The sequence below is a fragment of the Pongo pygmaeus genome, chromosome 4, assembly GCF_028885625.2.
Source record: "Pongo pygmaeus isolate AG05252 chromosome 4, NHGRI_mPonPyg2-v2.0_pri, whole genome shotgun sequence".
Classification (NCBI taxonomy): Eukaryota; Metazoa; Chordata; class Mammalia; order Primates; family Hominidae; genus Pongo; species Pongo pygmaeus.
Window position 1 is genome coordinate 155,232,467 of NC_072377.2, and position 13,096 is coordinate 155,245,562.

Genomic DNA, 13,096 nt, shown 5'->3' on the forward strand with positions numbered 1-13,096 from the left:
CCATGGCAGGCACCATCACGGGGCCTTGTGGTAATCCCTTGCCACTGAGTACCATCTGGTATCACTGGGTACTCAGAGCTGCATGCAAGCTTCCGGAAAGCAAGAACTTTTCTTTTTTGTCGCTGATGAAAATAGGACTTGGTGTGTATTTGTGGGGTGACAATCTTTATGTACTTTATGTACTGATGTGGAACAATCTCCAAGATCTGCCAAGTGAAAAAAAGCAAGACGCAGTAGAGTGAGCTCCCAGCTTTGCACAGAAGGTGTGGGGGGAGAATGCACACCCACGTGTGTTTATATATGGCATGGGTCTGGAAGGCTCCTCTTCGTTTCAGGCTACACTTGGATCAACAGTTCCCACTCTGGCTCTTTAAGAATTGGTCCATTTTTAGAACCAGCATCTCCACTCAAAACGAGGTCTCCAACGCCTTGGTCTGCTTTAGATGACCAAGGCAACTTAATGCCGCGAGTAGCATGGAAAAGACCCCAAATGCAGCATCAGGATCTCAGCTCTCCTCAGGCTCCTTCTCCCAAGAAGCCAAATAGGGGAAGAAATCAAATGCCTGAGTAGCCCCTGATGAAGGAGAGAAGACTGGAGTTGAAACAGTTTACATGAAGGCAATTTATTAACAGAAAATATTTTGAGGAATCTTGTTCACAGACGGCGACCACGGCGACCCCCCTTCCTGCGAGTGCTGTCAGAGGGGATGGGGGTGACATCCTCTGTGGGGAGGAAGAGAAAGCGTCATTGCCTGGAGCTGGATGGGAAGGGCCCCCAGGACTCCCTAGGCCAATGGCCTAACCAATCAGCAACAGATCCTGCTGCTCCCCAAATGACTCCCCAGTACATAACAGATGGATGTGACGTGAAGCGGCCCCATCTGCCAGTTCCTCGAATTTCCTGACGTGGTCTTAACTCACTTTCCAGAAAGGGAAACAGGCTAAGCGGTGCGCAAGATGTCAGAGGCACAGGACAAATCCAGGTTCTGACATCTAGCCCACCGTCTTCTCTAGAGGAAAAAACCCTTCTAGACAGGGTAACTGCATCTGTCTCCTTTTCATTAAGTAAAAAGACACTGAAAAAAAGTCTGAAAAAAATCTTTTAAGGCTGGGCGCAGTGGCTTATGCCCGTAATCCTAGCACTTTGGGCTTTGGGAGACTGAGGCCGGTGGAACGCCTGAGGCCAGGAGTTTGGGACCAACCTGGGCAACATGGTGAAACCCCTCTCTCTACCAAAAAAAAAAAAAAAAAAAAAAAAGCCCGGTGTGGCACACACTGTAGTCCCAGCTACTCGGTAGATGCAGGTGGGAGGATCCCCTTGGACAGATCCGCCCACGAGGCGAAATTTACAGTGAGCTGAGATTGTGCCACTGAATTCCAGCCCACACAACAGAGCCAGACCCTGTCTCAAGAAAACAAAATCATCCTTCAAGTAGGACACAGTAGGAACTTTGGCCTGGGGCGTCAGTGTATGTCGCTACTAACTGCACACGAACAATGTGCAGGGAAGGACTAGTGTCCCCTTCCTAAGAGCTGTAAGGAGCCAGGAGATCACAGGCCTGAGGGTATTAATAACAGAAGGTGGTACCCCCCACTTCATTTTTGGTTGTCACACAACTGGCATGCCCTACTGATATTTAGTAGGCGGAAACCAAAAATGCTGAATATCCTACAATGCAGGAGATGGTACACACAAAATGCTAATAGCAATGACCTCAAGAATGGAGGAAAGGACAATTCATCTCTTGTCAGTTTTACCTGCACCAGGCAGTGTAGGACAGAGATTCACAAATGAAACAGGACATTCACATCAAGGTGACAGAGATATTCAGGGAGAGATTTTTAAGTCACAAGGTGCCTCTTGCAGCCTCCCTTAACAAACTTAACTGCCAAAAGCGACCAGACCAGCCGCTGCGCATCCACTGGGCACAGCACGTGCTTTTTGGGGCCAATGCTTCAAAATAAACCCAAGCATTAGCTAGAGGGGGGGCACTTACCAATTCGCCCGATCTTCATACCCGAGCGGGCAAGGGCTCTGAGGGCCGACTGGGCCCCAGGTCCAGGGGTCTTGGTCCTAGAAAATGAAGGTTTAAGTTAAAAGCCTTTGGCCAAGTCAATGGAAGATCTCCTTTCTAAGATCCCAACACCCCGCTAGTTCAGAGGTCTGCAAACTTTCTGTAAAGAGCCAGACAGAGCTGTACACAGTGATTCACACCCATAATCCCAAGCACCTTGCGAGGCTAAGGCAGGGCGGACAGCTTCAGCTCAGGAGTTCAAGACCAGCCTGAGCAACATGGTGAAACCCCATCTCTACAAAAATACACAATTTAGCCAGGTGTGGTGGCACTACTACTAGCAGTCCCTGCTACTCGGGAGGCTGAGGTGGGAGGGCTGCTAGAGCCTGAAAGCCAGAGACTGCAATAAGCTGAGATAGCGCCACTGCACTCCAGCCTGGGCGAGTGAGACCTTGTCTCAAAAGAGGGGAACAACAAAAAAAAAGCCAGACAGTAAATATTTTAGGCTGAGGGGGCCACTATGATTTGTTGTTATGTTCTGACCACTGTCTGGCTTGTTCACGCAACAGTCATCTATTTCAGCTTTCATGCCCCCATCACTCAAATCCAGGCCCTTCCCCTCTCCTACAGGACTCCACCTCTTCCCCTCTGACTGCATCTCATGCCACTCTTTCCTTCACAGGTGCCCAGGTTCACCCCCACCTCAAGACCTTTCCCTGCAGTTGTCTCTAGCTGGAATACCTTCCTCTTGTCCTTATTTCACTGGAAGGACTCCGGACTTATCGTTTAGACGTTAGTTTAAATTACACTTTATCACCAAGTCCTTACTTGTGCTTCCTGGCATTTGTCACAAATGAAAACCACATACTCCCTGGTGCTCTGTTGTTTAAAGTCTGACTCTCCCACCAGCCTCAGTCCCACACAAGGAGGGTAGAGACCATGTCTATGTTTCCCCATCACTCTCTTCTAGTACCTGAAACACAGCTCCTGGTATACAGTGGGTGCTCAACACTGAGCTGCTGCGGGGTGTACACAGGAGCCAATTATTAAGTATGTATATGCCTAAAATATCTTGTTCAAGGTCACAACAAAAAACCCAAACCTCAAATCCAGGTGCTCCAGCACCCAAGCCCAGCAAGTTTTCTACCACCCAGCCATCCCCTCTGCAACTCGAACCTATTTCCTCCTGTGGCCCGGAGTTTGATGTGTAGGGCGGTGATACCCAGTTCCTTGCACCTCTGGGCCACATCCTGGGCAGCCAACATAGCAGCATATGGTGAGGATTCATCTCGGTCTGCCTTCACCTTCATCCCACCAGTCACACGGCAGATGGTTTCTCTGGGGACAAAAGCACAGGGTCATTTCTTCCTCGTTCAACAAGGAGTGCTTACGATATCTCAGTGAGTGAAGAGCAACACAGCTCAGTCATGGTGGAGGATGATGGTCATGGGTTCTGCCCTCGTGGAGTTCAGTCCAATGGGGTTGAATGGCCCAATATAGCTGAACTCAGTACTAACATTTTATATATCTACTTTTGCATTTAATCCTTACCATTACTCCACAAGGTAGACACTACTGTCCTCATTTTACATATGAGGAAACCAAAACTCAGCATTTGAGTGATTTCACACAAGTCACAACAACTTGCTAAATGGCAGTCGAACCCACACCCAGAGCTCACTTGCAGTCTACTGCTGCTCCTACAAAGGGAACTAACGAAAGAAAAGAATTCCCAAGAAACCAAGGATTCAATGACCATCACGCTGTAAGGACAAAGAATGTGTCTCCTCTCTTGTAACCCCTGGGAAATCACAATATTTGTGGGCTAAATGGACAAGCACATTTTCTTACCTGGACAAAACAGCATTTCTTTAAAGAGAATCCCCTGAACTGCTAGCCCGTCCCAGCCATTGCTTTCCTCAGCCTTTTGCCAGCTGGGTGCCTCTCCACCCAGGTACTCACTTGCCAGAAAGATCAGTGACATGGACAAAAGTGTCATTGAAGGATGCAAAGATATGGCAGACACCAAATACATTCTCTCCTTCAGCCACCTGAGGTCCGAGGCTGATGACCTGTTCTTCCTTCTTTTCCTTCCCCTTTCGAGGTGCCATTTCTGAGTGGAAGGAAAAGAAACTCGAGGTTAACAGACAAAACATTTCCAGAATCCCTTTCCCCTGGCTATTAAAGGAAATCCTAAGTCTTGCTTCATGTCCCTGTCTTCTTCCATCCAATACTGTACTGTATTCTCTCATCTCTGCCTCACTAAAACTTATTTCTCCTTGCACTTGGGGGCGTGTCAACTGTGGCCATATAGCAAAGTACCATGAGAAGTATCCTTTCCCCAGAAACTACCAACAGCGCAGCTCACAGCACCTAAAGGATAGAAGCCTAGGGATCTAGCAGCAGATGCCTGAAGGCTGCATCCCAAAAGGCAAGAAGAAACCCAAGACCAATAGCTACCCATGTACTGGTAACACCATTCCTAACACCCTTCAAGGGGCGAGGGAGCTGCTTGATTCCTGCATGAACTCCTCAGCTTAGAATTCAAGGGTCCCTTACCAACACAGCCCTCAAGCCTCTCATCTCCTGTTTTCCTGTGCTCCACCTGATCCCTTCAAAAGCCAAAAATGCAATTGATTTGACACCCACAACTATTTAGAACTAAATCTTTGTCACCAACATCAAATATCAAAGGCACTAAAATACATCCAAAAGGCAGGCTAATGGAAAAGACCCATCCCAGAAATCTGATGGGTCCTGAGACCAAATAACTCTAACCTATTATGGCCTTATAAGTGCAATCATACTGTCACAGGATCTAAGAGAGGCAGAAACTGACAGGAGGAAGGCGGGTGAGAATGAATGAGAAAGTGGAACGCTAGGATAAGACTGCTTCCTGCCTAAAGCCCCAGGCCTTCTGAACCTCCTGGTGTTCAGAACAATTTAACATTTTCAGAAGACACTAACACTAATCGGTATCCTGCAGATGGTGAAGATAGAGTGTCTCAGCCTATGGTCACAGTAAAGACAGTGGCAAAACCAAACTTAGAAACAACGTGTCCTGACTCCCAGCCCAGCACTCTCTGCCTCCTGCCAAGATGCCTCTACACCACAAATAACTACCCTAGTCTGTCTCAGGTGTTCCTAGATCTCTCCTGTACCTTCCCTATATAAACTTTAGTGTGTGACCACAGTAAGTACTTCAAGTGCAAGTCTTGGGTGTACGAAGTTAACTGTTCCTATCTTCAAATCAGACCAATGAGCACGACCCAGTGCGTTAACTAGTGTAAGGAACGCGCCACGGGAGAGAAGCCCAAAGTTCTGCCTCGAGAAGCATAGAAAGGCTCCAGCATATCTCAACTATGTAAGCATTGAGTGTGTTCCGGCATGATGGCCATTCAGTAAATGCCAATTTGCAGTTTCTCCGTTCCTAACATCCCCTAAAGTAAAGAGCAGAGTGGTCATCAGGGGTATATAAACGCAGAGCAAGCGCACAGCAAACATTGGTGCTGGGCCCTGAGCGCCCAGAACTTCCAACGTGCCCGACTCAGCAACGAAAAGAATCGCCCAGATTTAGAAGCATCCAACATAGTGCGAAAGTTTTCCCTGCTTTCCTTCTTTGAATGATCACTACAAACCCATGGGATCGGTGCTATTGTTATCCCTATTTTGCAGACGAAGAAACAAACGATATTAGGCGCGGGCCTGCGATCACCAAGAAAAAAGTTTGGCGAGGTAGAGGCGGGAGCCCACGTCTGTCCCGGGTTCCCTCAACTACGCTGTGCAGTTCAAACGCGGCCGTGGCCGTATTGCGGGGCCGAAGCCTTAAAAGGCTGGACCCGCACTCACCCTTACTTCACAAGCTCCTCCCTGAAGCAAAACGGGCCTTCTAAGACCAGGCGCGAACTCAATCCCGAGTTGGCCAGGATCAGGTGGGCCAGCCGCACGTCTCTTGCCCGGCACCTAGCTCGGTTCCCACGGAAAGACCCTCGTCTCTCGTCCAAAGCCCCACAGGGTCCCCTTGCCGCAGGATGCCCCCCGATTGTCGCGCCCTGGCCTCCTACCTGCACGTCGTCTCCTGACTCCACACCGGAAAGAGAGAGTGGGAAAGGGCGGAGCGACGGGTCACTTCCGTGTCCCGGAAGTATACCTCTGAGGTCACGGGGCGAGGTCGGGTCCCGGAAGACGCCGGCGTTATTGCTTCCAAAGAGTTTAAGACTCGTCATAGGGAAAGACGGCTTATTACTTAAGGGAGAGCGAAAAGAGGTAGAGGGCTGGTTGTCGCTGCGAGCGGGTCTGCCTAAGCGACAGTACGAAGCGGCTACACCCGCGGGGTGAGGTGGGCCTGTATGCCATGATGGCGGTGGCCGTGGCTAGACAGACTTCCGCCGTCCTGACTCCCGCCGTGGCAGCCTCGGAGCGGCAGCGCCCCTTGTGTGGAGCAGGGGAATAACAACAACAAAACGGCCTTAATTAAAGCTAGGGTGGCGCCAGCCTGTGGTCCCAGTTACTCAGGAGGCTGAGGATCGCTTCAGCCGAGTAGTTCGAGGCCAGCCTAGGCAACATAGTCGGGGAAAACCCACCGTAATCACTTACTTTGGCATATTATATAATGGGCAAAATAAGAATAAATTATTCAATATGTATTTTCAGACCAGTCTGGGCTAAACAGTTTATATGCATTGCTTCATTTATTCCTCAAGACATTATCAAATACTTTTGATTTCCCTCTTACAGATAAAGGATGTTAACTGAGAGCACACCTTTGCAGACGGGTTTGGAATTCTAGCTTCAAAGCCCATGTGTTTAATAGCTACTTCCACGTAGCCCTCTAATAACAATATACATGTATATATTTGGACCGAATCTTGTTCTGTAGCCAAGGCCGGAGTGCAGTGGCGCAATCTCGGCTGACCGCAACCTCTGCCTCCCAGGTTCAAGCGATTCTCCTGCCTCAGCCTCCCGAGTAGCTGGGACTACAGGCGTGTGCCACCACGCCCGGCAAATTTTTTTTTTTTGTATTTTTAGTAGAGACGGGGTTTTACCGTGTTGACTAGGGTGGTCTCGATTTTCTGACCTCGTGATCCACCTGCCTCGGCCTCCCAAAGTTCTGGGATTACAGGCGTGAGCCACCGCGCCCAGCCTCTAATAACAATATTGAAGGACCTTGAAGGTTTGAGAGAATATGTCGGAGCTGTGGGGAAGGGCCAAGAAGTGTACCTCACAGAGCTAGGGAAGCAGTAGATACATTTAATCTATATACTATATGTAATATTTATATGGAATATATATAGTATTTTTGTACTACATACTATATAAATATTATAAATATATTTTTTATATATTAATATATCCTGTGGCTCCAGCCTGGGTGACACAGCGAGACCCTGTCTCAAAAAGAAAAAAAAAAATCACTCTGCTAAACTGAAAAACTCAACATACCTTTTTTTTTTTTTTTGAGACGGAGTCTGGCTCTTGTTGCCCAGGCTGGAGTGCAGTGACGCCATCTTAGCTCACTGCAAGCTCTGCCTCCTGGGTTCAAGTGATTCTCCTGCCTCAGTCTCCCGAGTAGCTGGGATTACAGGTGTGCGCCACCACACCTGGCTAATTTTTGTATTTTTAGTAGAGACGGGGTTTCGCCATGTTGTCCAGGCTGGTCTCGAACTCCTGACCTCAGGTGATGCACCCGCTTCGGTCTCCCAAAGGGCTGGGATTATAGGCATAAGCCAATGCGCCCAGCCTCAACATACCTTCTTGTTGCATTGCATTTCTTCCATGATGAGTAACATCAGACATCTCTTTATGGATTGTTTTAACCATTTGCATCTCTTCTGTGAAATGTCTGTATTTTTTGAAGAAGAGGGCTTTTTTGTTTTAAGTAATGAGCTTCCCAATATGTTAGCAGAGACTGGAGTATTGTGGAGTGAGTTCCGCTTTGATTAAGAGTTGTATTAAACAGACCTCCAAACCTCACGTGGCTTCATGGAGGGAGCAAGCCTTGATCTTATGGCTGAAGGCAGCCCACACAATCACCTCAGGACAAATTTTTCCACAGGGAAGCCTTATCTTTATCCCAGAAACCATCAAAGTCACTGCTTTCAAACTCCACTTTATTTGATCAACATATTTATTGTTTCTGCAGTTATCAGCTGTGGGTCTTTGGGCAAAAATTGTAACTTCTCTGGGCTTCAGTTTTCTCATCTGTGAAATCGGATGATAATAGTATATTTTTATTTTTATTTATTTATTTATTTATTTTTGAGACAGAGTCTCACTCTGTTGCCTTCTCCTGCCTCAGCCTCCCTAGTGGCTGGGACTACAGGCACACACCACCACACCCGGGTAGTCTTTTTTTGTATCTTTAGTAGGGATGGGGTTTCACCAAGTTGGCCAGGCTGATTTCGAACTCCTGACCTCAGGTGATCCACCCCCCCCGCGGTCTTCCAAAGTGCTGAGATTACAGATGTGAGCCACCACGCCCGGCCGATAATAGTACATTTTTAAATGTATATTGAAAACTGCAGGGCTCAGTGGCTCACGCCTATAATTCCAACACTGTGGGAGACTGAGGCAGGAGGATCACTTGAGCTCAGGAGTTGGAGACCAGTCTGGGCAACATGGTGAAACACATTCTCTACAAAAAATAGAAAAATTAACCAGGTGTGGTGACCTGCACCTATAATCCCAGCTACTTGGGAGGATCACCTGATCCTGGGAGGTCAAGGCTGCAGTGAGCTGTGATCACACCACTGCACTCCAGTCTGGGTGACAGTGAGACCCAATATATATATATTTTAAATGTATATTGAAAACCTGCATCTTTTGTTTTTTGAGACAGAGTCTCATTCTGTCGCCCAGGCTGGAGTGCGGTGGCACGATCTCGGCTCACCACAACCTCTGCCTCCCGGGTTCAAGCAATTCTCGTGCCTCAGCCTCCCAAGTAGCTGGGATTACAGGCGCCCTCCACCACACCTGGCTAATTTTTTGTATTTTTAGTGGAGACGGGGTTTCACCATGTTGTCCAGGCTGATCTTAAACTTCTGACCTCAGGTGATCCACACGCCTCGGCTTCCCGAAGTGCTAGGATTACAGGCATGAGCCACCACACCCAGCCAAAAACCTGTACCTTTATTGGGCGCTTACTCTTTGTCAGGCACTGAGATACAATCATGGCATTTGAACTGCGACTTGAAAGTAGAGTAGGAATTAGCTACGTGAAGCTGTGAAGAATGGTCTGGGCAGGGAGAATAGAATATGCAAAGGCCCTGAGGTGGGTAGGTATTTGGAGAACTCAAGGAATTAAAAAATGGCCAGTAGTACTGGGGTGTTGTGAATAAGGGAAGGGGAATGGGGGCTGAGGCTGGAGGGGTGGCACAGCCACTTTCCGTGGGGCCTCACCTCCCTGTTGCCATGTCTGTGTTCCCCACCCCACCGCACCCCTGCACTGTCAACACTGCCAGCACAGGGGTGTGCTTACCCTCCCCTCTCAGAGCTCACACACTCACTCAGGGAGCACTCACTGAGTACCTAGGATGTGTCTGACATTGTAAATACTTGGGATACATCAGTGACAAAAACAATGGTCCCTACCCTCTCAAAGTCTACATTCTGGAAGGAAGGGCAGACATAATGTCTATGTAAGCTTTCTGTTATGTTAGAAGGTGGTCAGTCCCGTGGAAAGAAGAAAAAGTTGGCCAGGTGTGGTGGCTCACGCCTGTAATCCCAGCACTTTGCGAGGCTGAGGTGGGCAGATCACCTGAGGTCAGGAGTTTGAGACCAACCTGGCCAACATGGTGAAACCCCGTCGCCACTAAACATACAAAAATTAGTTGTGGGCAGTGGCAGGTTCCTGTAATCCCAGCTACTTGGGAGGCTGAAGCACGAGAATAGCTTGAACCTGGGAGGCGGAGGTTGCGGTGAGCTGAGATCGCGCTGTTGCACTCCAGCCTGGGCGACAAGAGTGAAACTCCATCTCAAAGAAAAGAAGAAGAAGAAGAAAGAAAAAGTCAGGCTGGGCGAAGGGTACTGAAGGTCTGAGGAAAGGGGTGGGGTGGGTGGCTGAATTAAACAGAGAGGGCCAGGCAGCCTTGCTGAGGAGAGATTTGAGCAGAGCTGTGAGGTGGTGAAGGGGTGGCCTGCCCCTCCACACCTGTGGGTGTTTCTCGTCAGGTGGGAGGAGAGACTGAGAAAAGAAAGAGACACAGAGACAAAGTATAGAGAAAGAGTGCCAGGGGACCAGCGCTCAGCATACGGAGGACCCGCGACGGCACCCAGTCTCTGACTTCCCTCAGTATCTATTGATCATTATCTCTACCATCTCGGAGAGAGGGATGTGTCAGGACAATAGGGTAATAGTGGGGAGAGGGTCAGCAGGAAAACATGTGAACAAATGTCTCAAGGTTAAACATGTAAACAAGGTTAAGAAAAAGGTGCTGTGCTTTGCTGTGCACATACATAAACATCTTGGTGCATTCAAGAGGAGTATTGCCGCCAGCATGTCTCACCTCCAGCCCTGAGGCGGTTTTCTCCTATCTCAGTAGATGGAATATACAATCGGGTTTTATACCCAGACGTTCCATTGCCCAGGGACGAGCAGGAGACAGATGCCTTCCTCTTATCTCGACTGCAAAGAGGCCTTCCTCTTTTACTAATCCTCCTCAGCGCAGACCCTTTACGGGTGTCAGGCTGGGGGACGGTCAGGTCTTTCCATTCCCACGAGGCCGTATTTCAGACTATCACATGGGGAGAAACCTTGGAAAATATCTGGCTTTCCTAGGCAGAGGTCCCTGCGGCTTTCCGCAGTGTTTTGTGTCCCTGGGTACTTGAGATTAGGGATTGATGATGACTTTTAAGAAGCATGCTGCCTTCAAGCATTTGTTTAACAAAGCACATCCTGCATAGCCCTAAATCTATTAAACCTTGAATTGACACAGCACATGTTTCTTCGAGCACAGGGTTGGGGGTAGGGTTACAGATTAACAGCATCTCAAGGCAGAAGAATTTTTCTTAGTACAGAACAAAATGGAGTCTCTTATGTCTACTTCCTTCTACATAGACACGGTAACAGTCTGCTCTCTCTTTTCCCCACAAGGTGGGAGAGGGAGCCAGCCTTGCAGGTATCTAAGGGAAGATGTTTACGGGCAGAGGGAACAGCGTGTGCAAAGCCTAGAGGCGGGAGTATGACTGGCATGTTCTAGGGACAGCAAGGAGGCCAGGGTGGCTGGTATGGGGTGAGCCAGGGCAGGCAGGTGACGAGATGTGACGAGAGGTCACTGGGGGTGGGGAGAGATTGTGTAGACCATGTAGGCCTTAGAGTTCATTGGTTTTTACTGAGTGGAGCCACTGGAAGGTTTTAAGCAGAGAGTGACAGAACGGACTTCTGTTTTAATAGGTGCACTCTGGATGCTCTGTGGGGTGGGGTGAGGGGGCAAAAGTAGAAGCACTTTTGCAATAAAGCAAGTGAAAGATATTGGTGGCTAAGATGGAGGAGGCATCGGTAGAGGTAGAAAGAAGTCGCTAATATTTGGTTTTATTTTGAAAATGGGGGCCAATCGCTTCTCGGCCTTTTGGCTAAGATCAAATGAAAATGGTGGCTGAGTGCAGTGGCTCACGCCTGTAATCCCAGCACTTTGGGAGGCCAAGGTGGGTGGATCAATTGAGGTCAGGAGTTTGAGATCAGCCTAGCTAACATGGCAAAACCCCATCTCTACAAAAAATACAAAAATTAGCTGGGCATGGTAGTGTGCACCCATACTCCCAGCTGCTCGGGAGGCTGGGGCATGAGAATCGATGGAACCCAGGAGGCAGAGATTGAAATCGTACCACTGCACTCCAGTCTGGGTGACAGAGTGAGACTCTGTCTCAAAAAAAAAGAAAAAGAAAAGAAAATGAGAAAATGGATCCAACAGGATTTACTGATAGATTAGACTAGACATGGGGCATGGGAAAAGAGTTGTCAAAGATGATTCTAGCATTTATAGCTGGAGGAACCAGAAGGATGGAGTTGCCCTCAGCTGGGGTAGGGAAGGCAGAGGGTGGAGGAGGTTTTTAGGGGAAGATTAGATGCCCACTTGTAGGCCTGAGTTTAAGCTGTTTATTACATATCCAAGTGGAGCTGTCAGAATGACAGCTGGGATAGATGAATCTGGAATTGAGAAGTGGATCAGGGCTGGAGGTGTAAATTTGGGAGTCTCCAGCATACAGATGGTATTTAAAATCACAAGACTGATTTTAATCACGAGTCCCACCAAGGGGCTGTGTGTAGCTAAAGAAGAGGCTAAGGACTGAGCGTTGAGAGCATGGGGATAAGAGAAGGAGAGAACCAGGAAAATAAGCCGTGAGCAGAAATGAGAGGAGACCAGGAGACGGCACATCCAGAAGGCAACTGGAGAAATGCAATCAAGGAGAAGGGAGTGTGCACCTGTGCCATCGCGCTTAGAGGTCAAGGATAACAAGGGCTGAGGATGACCGTTGGATGTAGCAACATGAAATACTGGGGACTTTGACAAGAGCAGCTTGATTAGGGGGCTGGGTGGGGGGAGTGCGAAAGTGTGAATGGAGTAGGAGAGGGAGGTCCACACCTCTTGGACAGCTCTTTCCAATATTTATTTTATTTATTTATTTATTTGTTTATTTATTTATTTATTTTAAGATAGAGTCCCTCTCTGTCACCAGGCTGGAGTGCAGTGCTGTGATCTCAGCTCACTGCAACCTCCGCCTCCAGGGTTCAAGCAATTCTCGTGCCTCAGCCTCCTGAGTAGCTGGGATTACAGGCACATGCCACCACACCCAGCTAATTTTTGTATTTTTAGTAGAGAAGAGGTTTCACCATGTTGGCCAGGATGGTCTCAATTTCCTGACCTCGTGATCTGCCCACCTCGGCCTCCCAAAGTGCTGGGATTACAGGCGTGAGCCACCACACCTGGCCCAATTACTTTTTTTTTTAATTTTTAAAATTTTGTTATTTTTGAGACAGAGTCTCACTCTGCTGCCCAGGCTTGAGTGCAGTGGTGCAATCTCGGCTCCCTGCAACCTCTGCCTCCCAGGTTCAAGCGATTCTCATGCCTCAGCCTCCGTATAGC

At 48.5% G+C, this 13,096-nt stretch overlaps 1 protein-coding gene across 3 annotated transcripts; it reads right to left on the reverse strand.

Moving 5' to 3' along the window:
- Window positions 1-607: 607 nt before the first annotated feature.
- RPS14 (ribosomal protein S14) lies at window positions 608-6,422 on the reverse strand. Of its 3 annotated transcripts, none has more exons than XM_054489063.2 (5): window positions 6,080-6,422; window positions 3,978-4,128; window positions 3,192-3,353; window positions 1,998-2,074; window positions 608-723 (listed from the first exon to the last, which is right to left on the reverse strand). In XM_054489063.2, exons 2-5 carry the CDS (start codon window positions 4,124-4,126, stop codon window positions 656-658), a joined length of 456 nt encoding a protein of 151 aa, XP_054345038.1. In that variant the 5' UTR covers window positions 4,127-4,128; window positions 6,080-6,422; the 3' UTR covers window positions 608-655. The 3 variants fall into 3 exon arrangements, with proteins under 3 accessions (XP_054345038.1, XP_063521674.1, XP_063521675.1); XM_063665604.1 differs by having other exon boundaries at window positions 5,865-6,106; XM_063665605.1 differs by having other exon boundaries at window positions 5,871-6,088.
- Between the last annotated feature and the right edge of the window lie 6,674 nt (window positions 6,423-13,096).

Coding starts and splice junctions, on each gene's coding strand:
- RPS14 (XM_054489063.2), bottom strand. CDS start 4,126: ATGGCACCTCGAAAGGGGAAGGAAAAGAAGGAAGAACAGGTCATCAGC. Junction 2,075..3,191: donor CGGGCCACAGGAGGAAATAG/GTTCGAGTTGCA, acceptor TTCATTTTCTAG/GACCAAGACCCCTGGACCTG. Junction 724..1,997: donor TATGAAGATCGGGCGAATTG/GTAAGTGCCCCC, acceptor TCCTCCCCACAG/AGGATGTCACCCCCATCCCC.